Below are 18176 nucleotides of genomic sequence, written 5' to 3' on the forward strand. Positions count from 1 at the left end.
CATGCTCTCAGATCATGCTGGGAAGTGCAGTTTTGTAACGGGTGGTAACTGGTCACCAGTATCACTCCAGTGCTCACATATTGCGCGCAGCCGCAGCGCTGAGATAGGCGGCGAAGGCGCGAAGCTGCGACAGACTGTTACCATCTCACCTCTAATACACAGAGTAACAGCAGATTAAATGTAACATTTCACCAGATGTCTCCGCTCGGCTGCAGCAGGTGGAGAAGCTGAATCCCTTTCCTATTTTTAAACATGTGAAAAAAAATATAATAAAATCCCCCTCCTTAGTTCTCACGGTGACGCGTTATCCACCGACACAGACGGAGCAAAGAATTAGAAGCTCTGATAATATATCTAATCCGCCTGTGTCAGCAGTGAGCCGCGGGGCGCCCTGCAGAGCTGCGCTCATCTGTATTCATGAAGACCTGTCAGGGCAGAGGATGTGATAAGACAGAGAAAGAGCTGCAGACTGGATCCTGACAGCAATGCTGAGGTGACTGGTCCGAAGGGGTAGGGGGCACTGCAGGGGCCCACACTGATGTTAGGCAAGGGCGGAGTTAGAGAAGAGCACGGGCGTGTACTAAGGAGGGATTAGAGAAGAGCAGGGGCAGGTACAAGAGTGGGGGTGGAGAAGAGAGGGGTCGTGTACAAGAGTGGGGATAGAGAAGAGAGGGGGCATGTACAAGAGTTGGGATAGAGAAGAGAGGGGGCGTGTACAAGAGTGGGGATAGAGAAGAGAGGGGGCATGTACAAGAGTTGGGATAGAGAAGAGAGGGGGCGTGTACAAGAGTGGGGGGTGGAGAAGAGAGGGGGCATGTACAAGAGTTGGGATAGGGAAGAGAGGGGGCATGTACAAGAGTTGGGATAGAGAAGAGAGGGGGCGTGTACAAGAGTGGGGGGTGGAGAAGAGAGGGGGCATGTACAAGAGTGGGGATAGAGAAGAGAGGGGGCGTGTACAAGAGTGGGGACAGAGAAGCGAGGGGGCGTGTACAAGAGTGAGGACAGAGAAGAGAGGGGTCATGTACAAGAGTTGGGATAGAGAAGAGAGGGGTCATGTACAAGAGTGGGCACAGAAAAGAGAGGGGGCGTGTACAAGAGTGAGGACAGAGAAGAGAGGGGGCTTGTACAAGTGTGGGGACAGAGAAGAGAGGGGGCATGTACAAGAGTGGGCACAGAAAAGAGAGGGGGCATGTACAAGAGTGAGGACAGAGAAGAGAGGGGGCTTGTACAAGTGTGGGGACAGAGAAGAGAGGGGGCATGTACAAGAGTTGGGATAGAGAAGAGAGGGGGCATGTACAAGAGTTGGGATAGGGAAGAGAGGGGGCATGTACAAGAGTGGGGACAGAGAAGAGAGGGGGCTTGTACAAGTGTGGGGACAGAGAAGAGAGGGGGCATGTACAAGAGTGGGCACAGAAAAGAGAGGGGGCATGTACAAGTGTGGGGACAGAGAAGAGAGGGGGCTTGTACAAGAGTTGGGATAGAGAAGAGAGGGGGCGTGTACAAGAGTTGGGATAGGGAAGAGAGGGGGCGTGTACAAGAGTTGGGATAGGGAAGAGAGGGGGCGTGTACAAGAGTGGGCACAGAAAAGAGAGGGGGCGTGTACAAGAGTGAGGACAGAGAAGAGAGGGGGCATGTACAAGAGTTGGGATAGAGAAGAGAGGGGGCATGTACAAGAGTTGGGATAGGGAAGAGAGGGGGCATGTACAAGAGTGGGGACAGAGAAGAGAGGGGGCTTGTACAAGTGTGGGGACAGAGAAGAGAGGGGGCATGTACAAGAGTGGGCACAGAAAAGAGAGGGGGCATGTACAAGTGTGGGGACAGAGAAGAGAGGGGGCTTGTACAAGAGTTGGGATAGAGAAGAGAGGGGGCGTGTACAAGAGTTGGGATAGGGAAGAGAGGGGGCGTGTACAAGAGTTGGGATAGGGAAGAGAGGGGGCGTGTACAAGAGTGGGCACAGAAAAGAGAGGGGGCGTGTACAAGAGTGAGGACAGAGAAGAGAGGGGGCATGTACAAGAGTTGGGATAGAGAAGAGAGGGGGCATGTACAAGAGTTGGGATAGGGAAGAGAGGGGGCATGTACAAGAGTTGGGATAGGGAAGAGAGGGGGCATGTACAAGAGTGGGGACAGAGAAGAGAGGGGGCTTGTACAAGTGTGGGGACAGAGAAGAGAGGGGGCATGTACAAGAGTGGGCACAGAAAAGAGAGGGGGCATGTACAAGAGTTGGGATAGAGAAGAGAGGGGGCATGTACAAGAGTTGGGATAGGGAAGAGAGGGGGCATGTACAAGAGTTGGGATAGGGAAGAGAGGTGGCATGTACAAGAGTGGGGACATAGAAGAGAGGGGGCTTGTACAAGTGTGGGGACAGAGAAGAGAGGGGGCATGTACAAGAGTGGGCACAGAAAAGAGAGGGGGCATGTACAAGTGTGGGGACAGAGAAGAGAGGGGGCTTGTACAAGAGTTGGGATAGAGAAGAGAGGGGGCGTGTACAAGAGTTGGGATAGGGAAGAGAGGGGGCGTGTACAAGAGTGGGCACAGAAAAGAGAGGGGGCGTGTACAAGAGTGGGGACAGAGAAGAGAGGGGGCTTGTACAAGAGTTGGGATAGAGAAGAGAGGGGGCGTGTACAAGAGTGGGCACAGAGAAGAGAGGGGGCGTGTACAAGAGTGGGGACAGAGAAGAGAGGGGGCATGTACAAGAGTTGGGATAGAGAAGAGAGGGGGCTTGTACAAGAGTTGGGATAGGGAAGAGAGGGGGCTTGTACAAGAGTGGGCATAGAGAAGAGAGGGGGCGTGTACAAGGGTAGGGTTAGAGAAGAAAAAGGACATGTACAAGGGTGGGGTTAGAGAAGAAAAAGGGTGTGTACAAACGAGGGGTTAGAGAAGAGCAGGGGCAGGTACAAGAGTGGGCGATGAAGAAGAGCACAGGCATGTACAAGCGTAGGGTTAGAGAAGAAAAAGGGTGTGTACAAGGGCGGGGTTAGAGAAGAGCAGGGGTGTGTACAAGGGTGGGATTAGAGAAGAGCAGGGGTGTGTACATGGGTGGGGTTAGAGAAGAGCAGGGGTGTGTAAACAGGTGAGGTTTGAGAAGAGCAGGGGTGTGTACAAGGGTGAGGTTAGAGAAGAGCAGGGGTATGTACAAGGATGGGGTTAGAGAAGAACAGGGGTGTGTACAAGGGCAGGGTTAGAGAAGAGCAGGGGCATGTACAAAGGTGGCGTTAGAGAAGAGCAGGGATATGTACATGGGTGGGGTTAGAGAAAAGCAGGGGTGTGTACAACAGTGGGGTTAGAGAACAGCAGGGGTGTGTACAACAGTGGGGTTAGAGAACAGCAGGGGTGTGTACAACAGTGGGGTTAGAGAACAGCAGGGGTGTGTACAAGGGCGGGGTTAGAGAACAACAAGGTGTGTACAAGGGTGGGGTTAGAGAAGTGCAGGGGTATGTACAAGGGTGGGGTTAGAGAACAGCTGGGGTGTGTACAAGAGTGGGGTTAGAGAAGAGCAGGGGTGTGTACAACAGTGGGCGTAGAGAAGAGCAGGGATATGTACAAGGGTGGGGTTAGAGAAGAGCAGGGGTGTGTACAAAGGTGGGGTTAGAGAAGAGCAGGGGTGTGTACAACAGTGGGGTTAAAGAAGAGCAGGGGTATGTACAAGGTTGGGGTTAGAGAGCAGCAGGGGTTTGTACAACAGTTGGGTTAGAGAAGAGCAGGGGTGTGTACAACAGTGAGGCTAGAGAAGAGCAAGGGTGTGTACAAGAGTGGGGATAGAGAAGAGCAGGGGCATGTACAAAGGTGGGGTTAGAGAAGCGCAGGGGTGTGTACAAGGTTGGGGTTAGAGAACAGCAGGGGTGTGTACAAGGGTGGGGATAGAGAAGAGCAGGGGTGTGTACAAGGTTGGGGTTAGAGAACAGCAGGGGTGTGTACAAGAGTGGGGTTAGAGAAGAGCAGGGGCATGTACAAAGGTGGGGTTAGAGAAGAGCCGGGGTGTGTACAAGGGTGGGATTACTGGCCCTACAGTATGATGTAAATTGCCCTACAGTATGGAGTAAAGGCTTTACCGGCCCTGCACTATTTTTAGGCAATCTGCTTTCTGTTATTTCTGTTTACATCCATCAGATCTGAGGAGACCTAAATAACTAACTTCTTTCAAAAACAGCACCACACCTGTTCTCAGGTTGTGTGTGGCATTACAACCTGGCTCTATTCACTTTGATATTTATTTTTGAATGCACGACTCCTGATGCAGCCAGAATTAATGAGTTGTCCCTAACACTATAGTTTACATGGGGAGGGATGAAAAAAAATAAAATATATATATATATCTCATCATCATTGGGTGCATTACCACTTTAAATGCTTCCTTGTTGCAAACATAACATGCAAGAGATGAATTATGAAATATCTGCATTAAGTTAAGTGTGTAATAAATACATTAGGTTACATGTGCCATATCTGCAATATACGTGCGAAAAAACAGCACACAGAGCAAAGAAAGGATTTAACCCTACTCCTATTCCTAAAACAGCTGCACCTTATCTAGGGCAGCAAAGGGTCCTGTAGATCCTAATGGAGGGGACAGTTACATTGTATAATATTCTGGATATAAAGGAGGGATCCGCAGATACATGTGTTCCCCCCTCTATATCCAATGACTCCATCCATTATTATATTTCAGGGATACTATCGGAATCTCATCCTAATGCGATGCGGCGGCTCCAGTCATTATGGAGACGTCTCGGACTCCTCACATCTTTGCTCTATGACGGCTTCTCCCTCCTGGGCCGCGGATCTGTGGAAGGATCTGTCAGGGAGAAGCCTGGAGGCGATGAAAGCCTCCGCACGCTGCACATGAAGCGCCGCTCGCCTAATGAGAAGTCGCACTTACTTAGGAGTTCTCAAAAGTTTCCTTCTTCTGTTGCTTGCAAGTTTGGCGCGGTGGAAAGTTTTGCGAGCAGCGATTAAAGGTTCTGGTTTACGACTGTTTATTTTATTTAAAATTTTATGTCCACAAAAATGAAAAACCGACCGAATTGGACTTTGATGAGCAATTATCATTATATCAAACCTCATTAGGAAGCGATTAGCTCTCGCAAAATGTATCATTTGTTTAATGAGTTTAAGGGCCTCGGGGCCCCGCTTTATTGTATCCAGTTCTGCAGCTATTATAGTAATGAAGCTTTGGCAGCGGAGCTTCATCTCTACTAAATAAAATAACATAAATATTCAATGTGTCTCCTGAAGGTCCAGGCTGAGAGATCCGGGGAAGGCAACAAACACACCTACAGGACTGCAAAATGGCCGCGCGTCGTTACAGTGTAACAGGAACGCCACACAATGGCCCTCATTTACTATTGTAACCCCGACATGTTTTGTCAGGTTGTGCGCCAGATTCTGTTGCATTGCGCCAGAAATTCTGTCTGTGCAAGATTTTGCGCCAGAATTGAAAAAAAACCCCGACCAACTCTCCATTTTGCTAAGAAAACCCAAAAAGGGGCGTGACAGCTGGGGAAAGGGGGCATGGTCTCTGAAAGGGGGCGTGTTCCAAACATTATTATTTTTTAAGCAAAGTGAAGGGAAAGTGGAAAATATAGGGAAACCTTAGTAAATACTGTGGAAAATAAATTGTAGGGAATTAAAACCCACAAAGAAACCTACACAACATTGGCCCTGATTTACTAAGAGTGTTGTGTAGGTTTCTTTGTGGGTTTTAATTCCCTACAATTGTTTTGTTTTTTATTATAAAAATAACTTTTTAGAAAAAATAAAAAAAATTATATATATATATATATATATATATATATATATATATAATTTATTTTTATTTTTTTATAAAAAGTTATTTTTGTTGTACTATGCCACATAGAACAGAAGGGACTATTGTCATTTCCTGCAGGACTAGTCCTCCTCCTTCCAAGTTCCAATAGTCCCTTCTGTTCTATGTGGCATAGTACAAAAAGATAACTTTTTATAAAAAAATAAAAATAAATTTTATATATATATATATATATATATATATATATATATATATATATATATATATAATTTTTTTATTTTTTTCTAAAAAGTTATTTTTATAATAATAATAGCATATGTAGTAATAATAATAATAATAATAATAATAATAATAAATTATTTATATATATATATATATATATATATATATATATATATATATATATTAGCAATAATAATAAATATTACATAAAAAAAAATATATATATATATATATATATATATATATATATATATATGTAAACGAAAAAAAAAGAAGAGAAAGGACCATCCAACAAGAGTATTACAACCAAATGCAATAGTTTCAGACCACCATAAACTCCTCAAAATGGTAAAGGACCCATTTGTTATTACAGAAATCAATTGCCATTCAAAACAACCCAAATTCCCAGAGCCCCAATGTGGGATCTGTACCAATTTACCCAGTATGAGGTACTGGTTAGATAATCAGTACCAAAAACTATGCAAAACATCCCAACGTGTTTCTCCAGGATGGTGTCGAGTTCAGGGGACATCAGGGGACTGTGATGCCAAAACAAACATAATGGCCCTCATCTACTAAGAAAATCGGGTTGTAAGTCTATGTTGATTTCTTACACGACTGCTTTTTTCCCTGGTATTTATTATTATGTCGCATCCTGTTTGTCGCTCGTGGGTTTTGTAGGTTTTGGTTTCCATCTCCTCTGAGCTGTCGGGAAAAAATCCACAACAATACAATAAATTCGGGTTGGAAACCTTTATAAATACGTGGGAAAGCTCAGAAATGTCGGGTAACGCCCCTTTTTCGGGTTTGGGAGAATCCACATCGGGTCCGTCAGGAAAAAATGTCGCATCCTGTCGCAGACTGGCGCATGATGTCTGCGACATGACGCAGACAAAGATGCGACAAAAAAACCCGACAAAAGAGGTCGGGTTTAGAATAGTAAATGAGGGCCAATATCAGAGGAACATGGCATAAATTGTAAAGATGATTGTGTGGTGATAATAAACAGATGCCAATAGAGCCACTAACTACCACCCTGCACCTGGATAGTGAAAGGAGGAGCAAAGTCGGGAATAAAATTATTTTTTGGGTATGGGAGCCCATATCTACTGTTATCAGATACAATTGTGTCAAAACAGTGTTTTTTTTTTTTTTTTTAGCCCTTTTATTACAATTATCACTCCAGCCTAAAAAAAATAAATAAAGCACCCAAGAATACCCAACATCTCACTCTAACATGGCCCCATAAATTGAGGGAAGATGACCGATCCCTTGGGAACACCTCATCACCCCAACCAGAAACATGGAGTCAATATAATAGACCAGTGGTCTCCAAAATGTGGACCTCCAGTTGTTGCTAAACTACAACTCCCAGTATGCCCGGACAGCCGTTGGCTGTCCGGGCATACTGGGAGTTGTAGTTTTGCAACAGCTGGAGGTCCATAGTTTGGAGACCACTGTTGTAGACCATAACTCACTGGGAATGCATTGGTATTCTTGGCTTTCAGACTGGAGGGATGGGCTGTATAAGAAATGTTTGGGCGTCCATTGGTATCTGTGAACATTTGGCAATGTACAAGACACCCTAATAGACTTCAGGTGGAATTTCCTCCAAATAAATTGCTCTAAAAAAAATATATATATATATATGTATATATATATATATATATATATATATATATATATATATATATATATATATATATATATATATATAAAATAATAAATTATGTAGTAATAATATTAATTAGAGATGAGCGAACTTACAGTAAATTTGATTCGTCGCGATCTTCTCGGCTCGGCAGTTGATGACTTATCCTGCATAAATGAGTTCAGCTTTCCGGTGCTCCGGTGGGATGGAAAAGGTGGATACAGTCCTAGGAAAGAGTCTCCTAGGACTGTTTCCACCTTTACCAGCCCACGGGAGCACCTGAAAGCTGAACTCATTTATGCAGGATAAGTCATCAACTGCCGAGCCGAGAAGTTCGTGACGAATCGAATTTACTGTAAGTTCGCTCATCTCTAATAATATATATATATATATATATATATATATATATTATTAGTAATAATAATGAAAAATATTAAATAAGATAATATTAAATAAAATAATATATATATATATATATATATATATATATATATTAGTAATAATACATTTTAAATAAAACAAATATATATATATATATATATATATATATATATATATATATATATATATTAGTAATATTAATAAATAATAAATACAAAAAAATATATATATACAAATGCAAATCAAAACATTTTGCAGTAACTTGTAATACCTTTTTTATTGGACTAACAGAATATTCTGTTAGTCCAATAAAAAAGGTATTACAAGATACTGCAACATTTTTTGATTTGCATCTGCATCATTGGACTAATACGGCTACTCAAATTTACTATATATTATATATAGTAATAATAATATAATAAAAAATATGAAATAAATAAAAAATAGTTATATAAATCGACACCACAGAATGTCCTAATTTAAGGGCCTTGTCCTACTGACTAGCTTACAGTCCCTGTAGATTATGACATCTGTATAGATAATAGATATGACCTCACTGCTCCCAGTTATTCTAATATAACACATCAGACAGAGAACAAACAATACTTACAGACTAACTCGATTCTTAGAAAGTCTTTGACCCCAAGGTTTTCCAAGAAGATTCCTGAGGAGCTTGTGGTTTTGAAAAAAAATGAGATGTCGATGCTGAAATCCGCGTGGAAGGTGGGAAAATAGAGGTAAGAGGTCCCGGAGGTGAAAGAGGCCGAGTTCCAAAAACTTCCTGAGAAATGAGAAATAAATGTACACAGCTCAAAAAAATAAAGGGAACACGTAAACAACACACTGTAACTCCAAGTCACTGACACTTGTGTGAGATCCCACTGTCCACTCAGGAAGAACACTGATTGACAATCAATTTCACATGGAACAGACAACAGGTGGAAATTATAGGCAATTAGCAAGACACCCCAATAAAGGAGTGGTTCTACAGGTTAGCAAGACACCCCAATAAAGGAGTGGTTCTACAGGTGGTGACCACAGACCACTTCTCAGGTCCTATGCTTCCTGGCTGATGTTTTGGTCACTTTTGAATGCTGGCGGTGCTTTCACTCTAGTGATAGCATGAGACGGAGTCTACAACCCACACAAGTGGCTCAGGTAGTGCAGCTCATCCAGGATGGCACATCAATGCGAGCTGTGACAAGAAGGTTTGTTGTGTCTGTCAGTGTAGTGTCCAGAGTATGGAGGCACTGCCAGGAGACAGGCCAGTACATCAGGAGACGTGGAGGAGGCCGTAGGAGGGCAACAACCCAGCAGCAGGACCGCTACCTCAGCCTTTGTGCAAGGAGGAGCAGGAGGAGCACTGCCAGAGCCCTGCAAAATGACCTCCAGCAGGCCACAAATGTGCATATGTCCACTCAAACGGTCAGAAACAGTCTCCATGAGGGTGGTATGAGGGCCCGACGTCCACAGGTGGGGGTTGTGCTTACAGCCCAACACCGTGCAGGATGTTTGACATTTGCCAGAGAACACCAAGATTGGCAAATTTGTCACTTGCGCCCTGTGCTCTTCACAGATGAAAGCAGGTTGACACTGAGCACATGTGACAGACGTGACAGAGTCTGGAGACACCGTGGAGAACGTTCTGCTGCCTGCAACAATACTCCAGCATGACTGGTTTGGTGGTGGTTCAGTAATAGTGTGACGTGGCATTTCTTTGGGGGACACACAGCCCTCCATGTGCTTGCCAGAGGTAGCCTGACTGCCATTAAGTACCGAGATGAGATCCTCAGACCCCTTGTGAGACCATATGCTGGTGCGGTTGGCCCTGGGTTCCTCCTAATACAAGACAGTGCTAGACCTCATGTGGCTGGAGTGTCAGCAGTTCCTACAAGAGGAAGGCATTGATGCTATGGACTGGCCGCCCGTTCCCCTGAATCCAATTGAGCACATCTGGGACGTCTCGCTCCATCCACCACAGACTGTCCAGGAGTTGGCGGATGCTTTAGTCCAGGTCTGGGAGGACATCCCTCAGGAGACCATCCTCCACCTCATCAGGAGCATGCCCAGGCATTGTAGGGAGGTCATACGGGCACGTGGAGGCCACACACACTACTGAGCATCATTGGGACTTGTATTAAGGACATTACATAAAGTTGGATCAGCCTGTAGTGGGGTTTTCCACTGTGATTTTGAGTGACTCCATATCCAGACCTCCATGGGTTGATGATTTCCATTGATAATTTTTGTGTGATTTTGTTGTCAGCGCATTCAACTAAGTAAAGACGAAAGTATTTCATATGATTAGTTCATTCAGATCTAGGATGTGTTCTCTTTTTTATTTTATTTTATTGAGCAGTATATAAACATAAGTCTGTGGCTACAATGAATATAATATAGAGGAAACTACACGGAAATAAGACACTCACGGTCCCCGTAACATCGCAGGGGTCCCACTTTCCAGGCGGCTTCAGACCCGGATCTGTTGGTGTCAGTGATTACAATCTGTGAGACCGGTAAGTGCTCCTTAAAGGTGAGAAATCCAATATCATTTGTCCTATAAGGAAAAGGTACAAAGAGGATGGAAGAAGAGGAAAGAGCAGATGGGGAAGAGAAGGAGGAAAAGAGGATTGGGGGGAAAAGAGCAAAGGTAAAAAGGAAAAGGAGGAAAATGAGGGGGTTAACAAGAGGAAGGGAAGAAAAAAGAGAATAGAAAAAAGGAGACAAATAGAAGACAGAGTAGGAAGGAGGAAAATTAAGATAAAGAGGAAGAAGACAAGTAGGGAAGAAGAAGAGGAAAAGGAGAAAGAAAGAGAAGAAGGAAGAAGAGGAAGGAGGTAAAGGAGGGGATAAAAAGATGAAGGGAAGAAAAGAAAATACAGAGTAAGAAGAAGTAATGGAGAAAAGAAGGTAAAGAGGAAAAGGAAAAAAGAAAAGTGGAAAAGGAGAAAAGGAAGAAGAAGAAAGGAATAAAAAAAGGAGGGAAAGGTTATTGGGAAAAAGAACATGGGTTAAATGGAAGAAAAGAAAGGAGGAAAATGAGGGATTAAAAAGAAGAAGGGAAGAAAAAAATAAGGAGACAAATAGAAGACAGAAAAATAACAGAAAGAGGGAAAATTGGTAAAGAAAAACAGAAAAGAAATGGGAAGAATACAAAGAGCAGAAGGTAAAGGAGATGAAAAATATCAGATGAAGAAGGAAAGAAGAAAGAGAAGAGGGAAAGAAGAAACAGGAGCGTCAGTCATTATACACAGGACAGGTGCGTCAGTCATTATACACAGGACAGGAGCGTCAGTCATTATACACAGGACAGGAGCGTCAGTCATTATACACAGGACAGGTGCGTCAGTCATTATACACAGGACAGGTGCGTCAGTCATTATACACAGGACAGGAGCGTCAGTCATTATACACAGGACAGGAGCGTCAGTCATTATACACAGGACAGGAGCGTCAGTCATTATACACAGGACAGGAGCGTCAGTCATTATACACAGGACAGGAGCGTCAGTCATTATACACAGGACAGGAGCGTCAGTCATTATACACAGGACAGGAGCGTCAGTCATTATACACAGGACAGGAGCGTCAGTCATTATACACAGGACAGGAGCGTCAGTCATTATACACAGGACAGGAGCGTCAGTCATTATACACAGGACAGGAGCGTCAGTCATTATACACAGGACAGGAGCGTCAGTCATTATACACAGGACAGGAGCGTCAGTCATTATACACAGGACAGGAGCGTCAGTCATTATACACAGGACAGGTGCGTCAGTCATTATACACAGGACAGGAGCGTCAGTCATTATACACAGGACAGGAGCGTCAGTCATTATACACAGGACAGGAGCGTCAGTCATTATACACAGGACAGGTGCGTCAGTCATTATACACAGGACAGGTGCGTCAGTCATTATACACTGAACAGAAGCGTCAGTCATTATACACAGGACAGGTGCGTCAGTCACTATACACAGGACAGGAGCGTCAGTCATTATACACAGGACAGGAGCGTCAGTCATTATACACAGGACAGGAGCGTCAGTCATTATACACAGGACAGGAGCGTCAGTCATTATACACAGGACAGGAGCGTCAGTCATTATACACAGGACAGGAGCGTCAGTCATTATACACAGGACAGGAGCGTCAGTCATTATACACGGGACAGGAGCGTCAGTCATTGTAACAAACACAGAATATTAGAAGATGAAACCAAAATACAAGACAATCTGCAGGTGACGCTGTTTGTGTAGTTACTATTCCTTTTATTCTGTGTTCATGTTTATAGAATCCGGTGAATATAAATACAGAGTTACGCTCTGTTAATACCGCGTCCTGACAATGTAGCAGAGCGGAGTTGTTGCAGATCTAAGTTTGTCATTTGGCCTATATCCCAAATATTATATTGTGTTTTCCATTTTACAACTGGTAAATCTACTGAGGGATTTGTACTAAAAAATGATCAACAATCTTCAAAGAGTTAAGCTACACATCCAGCTACAATATGGGTTCTGACACCACCTTGTAGAGCAGCCATCATGGTGATTTGCTCCCAGGAGCAGATACCTGCCGCCTCATCTCCGCGCCGCCTCACCTCCGCGCCGCCTCACCTCCGCGCCGCCACACCCCCTGCGCCGCCTCACCCCCGCGCCGCCTCAACTCCTCGCCGCCTCCTTCCCATATACCAGGGCTCCAGCAGCTGAACATGTGACTGACAATACCCGGGGATTTACAGGTCTTTGATACAATATTACAGACACAATAAAGTATTTCTAAGAATAGACGAGGCGGCTGACAACATAAAGCAGGGCAGGTAATGGCGGAGACGAGAAGGCGACACCCATAGCTCTCATCTCATCTCATCTCCCCATTTCTTATTTTCTTCATTTGTTTCTTTTGTCTGTTTAGGATTCCTCCATATTTATCGCGCTCAGGGACCAGAGTACAAAGATCTTACGTTATGTTAAACGCAGCTGATACGATGAATAAAACAACGCAAAGACTTTATGGTTTATTCATAGGATGAGCAGGGGCTGAGAACTGCAAGTACTAGAGGAGACGGTGATCACCGCAAGACTGGGACACCCCGGACTGGCGCAAGGATTTTTGCCACCCTAGGCGAAGGCTAATTTTGCTACTCCTTTGGCCTCACATAATATCTACACCCTTTGAGACACCCCACCTTACTACAGGGGTGACACACTATAACAAACCCTCTCCTCATGTAATCTCTTTACTACTGGGGTAACACACTGTAACAAACTTCCTCCTCATGTAATCTCCTTACTACAGGGGTGACACACTGTAACAAACCTCCTCCTCGTGTAATCTCTTTACTACTGGGGTGACACTCTCAAGGGGGTGCCAGGGGTGGACTGATCCGCCGCCACAACTACTGAGGATCTGGGATCCTCAGCAGACAGCGCTTCATTTTCCTGTATGTGTGATACACGCAGATACAGGAGAAGGTGTCCCCTTGACGTGACCTCACGCAGCACGCAGTACAGGTGTCGGTGATGTCACTCATTGGCGCCTGTAGTGTGGAGGGGAAAAGACGCGGGCCCCTGCTGCTGAGGAGATCGCTGCGTGGGATATCTGGTGAGCATTGTATTGTTTTATTTTTTTAACCCTGCCTATACCTATAGGGAAGGGGGGGTTGCTCTGCATATACCTATGGGAAAGGGGGGGTGTAGCTCTGCATATACCTATGAGGAAGAGGGGGGGTGTAGCTCTGCCTGTACCTATGGGGAAGGGGGGGTGTAGCTCTGCATATACCTAAGGGAAAGAGAGGGGGTGCAGCTCTGCATATACCTATGGGGAAGGGGGGTGTAGCTCTGCATATACCTAAGGGAAAGAGGGGGGGTGCAGCTCTGCATATACCTATGGGGAAGGGGGGTGTAGCTCTGCATATACCTAAGGGAAAGAGGGGGGTGCAGCTCTGCATATACCTATGGGGAAGAGGGGGGTGTAGCTCTGCATATACCTATGGGGAAGAGGGGGGATGTAGCTCTGCATATACCTATGGGGAAGAGAGGGGGTGTAGCTCTGCATATACCTATGGGGAAGAGGGGGGCGTAGCTCTGCATATACCTATGGGGAAGAGGGGGTGTAGCTCTGCATATACCTATGGGAAGAGGGGGGTATAGCTCTGCATATACCTATGGGAAAGAGGGGTGTAGCTCTGCATATACCTATGGGAAAGAGGGGGGTGAAGCTCTGCATATACCTATGGGGAAGGGGGGTGTAGCTCTGCATATACCTATGGGGAAGAGGGGGATGTAGCTCTGCATATACCTATGGGAAAGAGGGGGTGTAGCTCTGCATATACCTAAGGGAAAGAGGGGGTGTAGCTCTACATATATCTATGGGAAAGAGGGGGGTGTATCTCTGCATATACCTATGGGGAAGGGGGGTGTAGCTCTGCATATACCTATTGGGAAGGGGGGTGTAGCTCTGCATATACCTAAGGGAAAGAGGGGGGTGCAGCTCTGCATATACCTATGGGGAAGAGGGGGGGTGTAGCTCTGCATATACCTATGGGGAAGAGGGGGGGTGTAGCTCTGCATATACCTATGGGAAAGAGGGGGGCTGTAGCTCTGCATATACCTATGGAAAAGAGGGGTGTAGCTCTGCATATACCTATGGGGAAGGGGGGGAGTGTAGCTATGCATATACCTATGGGAAAGAGGGGGTGTAGCTCTTCATATACCTATGGGAAGAGGGGGGTGTAGCTCTGCATATACCTATGTGAAAGAGGGGTGTAGCTCTGCATATACCTATGGGAAAGAGCAGGGTGTATCTCTGCATATACCTATGGGGAAGGGGGGTGTAACTCTGCATATACCTATGGGGTAGAGGGGGGTGTAGCTCTGCATATACCTATGGAAAAGAAGGGTGTAGTTCTGCATATACTTATGGGAAAGAGGGGATGTAGCTCTGCATATACCTATGGGGAAGAGGGGGGTGGTAGCACTGCATATACCTATGGGAAAGAGGGGGTGTAGCTCTGCATATACCTATGGGAAAGAGGGGGTGTAGCTCTGCATATATCTATGGGAAAGAGGGGGGTGTATCTCTGCATATACCTATGGGGAAGAGGGGGTGTAGCTCTGCATATACTTATGGGAAAAAGGGGGGGTTGTAGCTTTGCATATACCTATGGGAAAGAGGAGGGTATAGCTCTGCATATACCTATGGGGAAGGGGGGTGTAGCTCTGCATATACCTATGGGAAAGGGGGGTGTAGCTCTGCATATACCTATGGGAAAGGTGGGGTGTAGCTCTGCATATACCTATGGGAAAGAGGGGGGTGTATCTCTGCATATACCTATGGGGAAGGGGGGGGTGTAGCTCTGTATATACCTATGGGAAAGGGGGGTGTAGCTGTGCATATACCTATGGGAAAGGGGTGTGTAGCTCTGCATATACCTATGGTAAAGAGGGGGGTGTAGCTCTGCATATACATATGGGAAAGAGGGGGCGGGGTGTAGCTCTGCATATGCCTATGGGAAAGAGGGGGGTAGTGTAACTCTGCATATACCTGTGGGAAAGAGAGGGGGTAGCTCTGCATATACCTATGGGAAAGAGGGGTGGGGGGTAACCCTGCATATACCTATGGGAAAGAGGGGGGATGTAGCTCTGCATATATCTATGGGAAAGAGGGGGGGAGTGTAACTCTGCATATACCTATGGGAAAGAGGGGGGTAGCTCTGCATATACCTATGGGAGAGAGGGGTTGGGGGTGTAGCTCTGCATATGCCTATGGGAAAGAGGGGGTGTAACTCTGCATATACTTATGGGAAAGAGGGGGTGTAGCGTAGCTCTGCATATACCTATGGGAAAGAGAGGGGGGTAACTCTGCATATACCTATGGGAAAGAGGAGGTTACCTGGCTACCTACCTACCTGCCCTTTTACTGTGCAGGACACCAAGGATGGCATTATTACAGTTTGTGGGCCTATAGATGGGAAGATTGTGTAGAGGAGGGGAGGGCACTGAAAAAATGCAGTCTTGACATGTTTTTCCTGCAGATGTTAAGAGATCCACATGGCGGTCTTATCCGGACGGAGAAGAAAAAGAAAGAGGACGCCGCTGATCAGAAAATTCTAAATTGTGAGTCCCAAAATGCAACTGTAATCACTTATATGGTATACGCATCCTATGTACAGCTGATATCTACCGCCATATGGTCCTGTATATAATCACTTATATTGTATACAGATCCTTTATAGTATACTGGTCTGTGTATAGTGGTTTTATTCAGTACAGTATGGCGGTATTATCCAGTTATTGAGTGGTGGTATATATTTACTCCTTGTATACCAGTATTATTAGTCATGGAAATTTACCTACGTTAAAGTGTTTCTGACATATATACATTTTAGTTTATTGTGTGTGGGATTTGGGAGGAATAGGAGCGTGGCAGAAGATTGACGAGCTGCAGAGACTAGCAGGGGCCCTTGGGGGGAGGGGAGGGAGGGGGTGTAATTAAGGGGGGTGCATGTGTGTGTGTGGGAGGGGGGGGGGGTGCCAATCAAAGGGTCCTCCCCGGGTGCCAAATGCTCTAAGTGTGCCCCTGCTACTTTGCCTATAGGTGGAGCCGGCTTCTAGGCCACACCCATTTCCAAACTCCACCTCTACTTCTGTCCCTAAATCTGATCTGCTGGAGAATAACCCCGTGTGCTGGGAGGGATTTCAGGAATGTGCAGACAAACAGGGACAAAATTCTGTCATAAAACTACCAAACCCCTGCAGTAAAACCCCCGTCACGCGGTGCTCCTATTAGCTGAAGAAACTTTAAGTCCAGATTTTATGAACTTCCTCCAGGAAAGTGAATGTGGCGGTGGCTGCCGCTCAATCCCCAGAGGGCCGCGGCCCCATCACAAAGTCATCTCTGGGCTTCTGTATTCGAGCAATCCCTACAGGAGCGGCCATAAAATCCTGCACGTCCACACGGCCCTCCAGTCTGCGGCAAACGCCATAGATTCCACTCTCAGCGTGGCACAAAATCTAAGAGACATTTTATATCAAGAGGTCAAATGGAGCTGAGCCCCGGCCGGTGAGCTACCGAGCGCAATATCGTAAGTGACGGTTATCAAGATGGAGGAGGAAACTCTACACATCCGAAACATCTTCTTCTAATCTGCACAAGACGTCGCCAAGAAATTACATCCAGGGGCCCCAGACTTCTAAAGCAGGGCTCCACCCTGGACACAACTTAAAGGGGTACTCCGGTGGAAAATTCTTTTTTTTATTTTTTTTTTATCAACTGGTGCCAGAAAGTTAAAAAGATTTGTAAATTACTTCTTTTAAAAAATCCAGTACTTATTAGCTGCTGAATACTAAAGAGGTAATTATTCTCTTTTTGAAACACAGTGCTCTCTGCTGACATCTCTGTCCATTTTAAGAACTGTCCAGAGTAGGAGAAAATCCCCATAGAAAACATATGCTGCTCTGGACAGTTCCTAAAATGGACAGAGATGTCAGTAGAGAGCACTGTGCTCGTGATGTCAGCAGAGAGCTCTGTGTTCAAAAAAGAAAATAATTTCCTCTGTAGTATTCAACAGCTAATAAGTACTGGAAGGATTAAGATTTTTTTAATAGAAGTAATTTACAAATCTGTTTAACTTTCTGGCACCAGTTGATTAAAAAAAAAAAGTTTTCCACCGGAGCACCCCTTTAATATTAGTGATAAGCAGCAGGGGCCATATTCGAATTTGTGATATTTTGCGAATATATGGACGAATATTCGTCCTATGTTTGTGAAATTTGCATATTCGCTATATTCTCATGCGAAAATTGGTAATGAAATTCGCATAATGCGAATGGCTGTCCGGGCATGCTGGGAGTTGCAGTTTTGCAACAGCTGGAGGCAGCCTGATTGGGAAACACTTCCTTGGACTTATAACCAAATTATAGAGTCAGTTTAAAGACAAAAAAAATGCAATTTCTTTACAGGAAGCAGAGATCTTAAAGTGGTACTCCGGTGGAGAACTTTTTTTTTTTTTTTAATGAACTGGTGCCAGAAGGTTAAACATATTTGTAAATTACTTCTATTTAAAAATCTTAATCCTTACAGTACTTATCAGCAGTTGTATGTTACACAGGAAATTCTATTCTTATTGTATTTCTTCTTTGTCTTGTCCACAGT

At 45.0% G+C, this 18176-nt stretch overlaps 1 protein-coding gene across 1 annotated transcript in view; it reads right to left on the reverse strand.

Moving 5' to 3' along the window:
* Positions 1-18176, reverse strand: part of CNTNAP5 (contactin associated protein family member 5) — a gene marked incomplete in the record, with an annotated part of 569649 nt that overhangs the window by 91331 nt on the left and 460142 nt on the right. Inside the window, 2 exon segments of the mRNA XM_056536567.1 lie at positions 8629-8799; positions 10448-10575. Of these exon segments, the coding sequence (XP_056392542.1) occupies positions 8629-8799; positions 10448-10575 (299 nt within the window).

The sequence above is a fragment of the Hyla sarda genome, chromosome 8 (genome assembly GCF_029499605.1).
Source record: "Hyla sarda isolate aHylSar1 chromosome 8, aHylSar1.hap1, whole genome shotgun sequence".
In the NCBI taxonomy this organism is placed as follows: Eukaryota; Metazoa; Chordata; class Amphibia; order Anura; family Hylidae; genus Hyla; species Hyla sarda.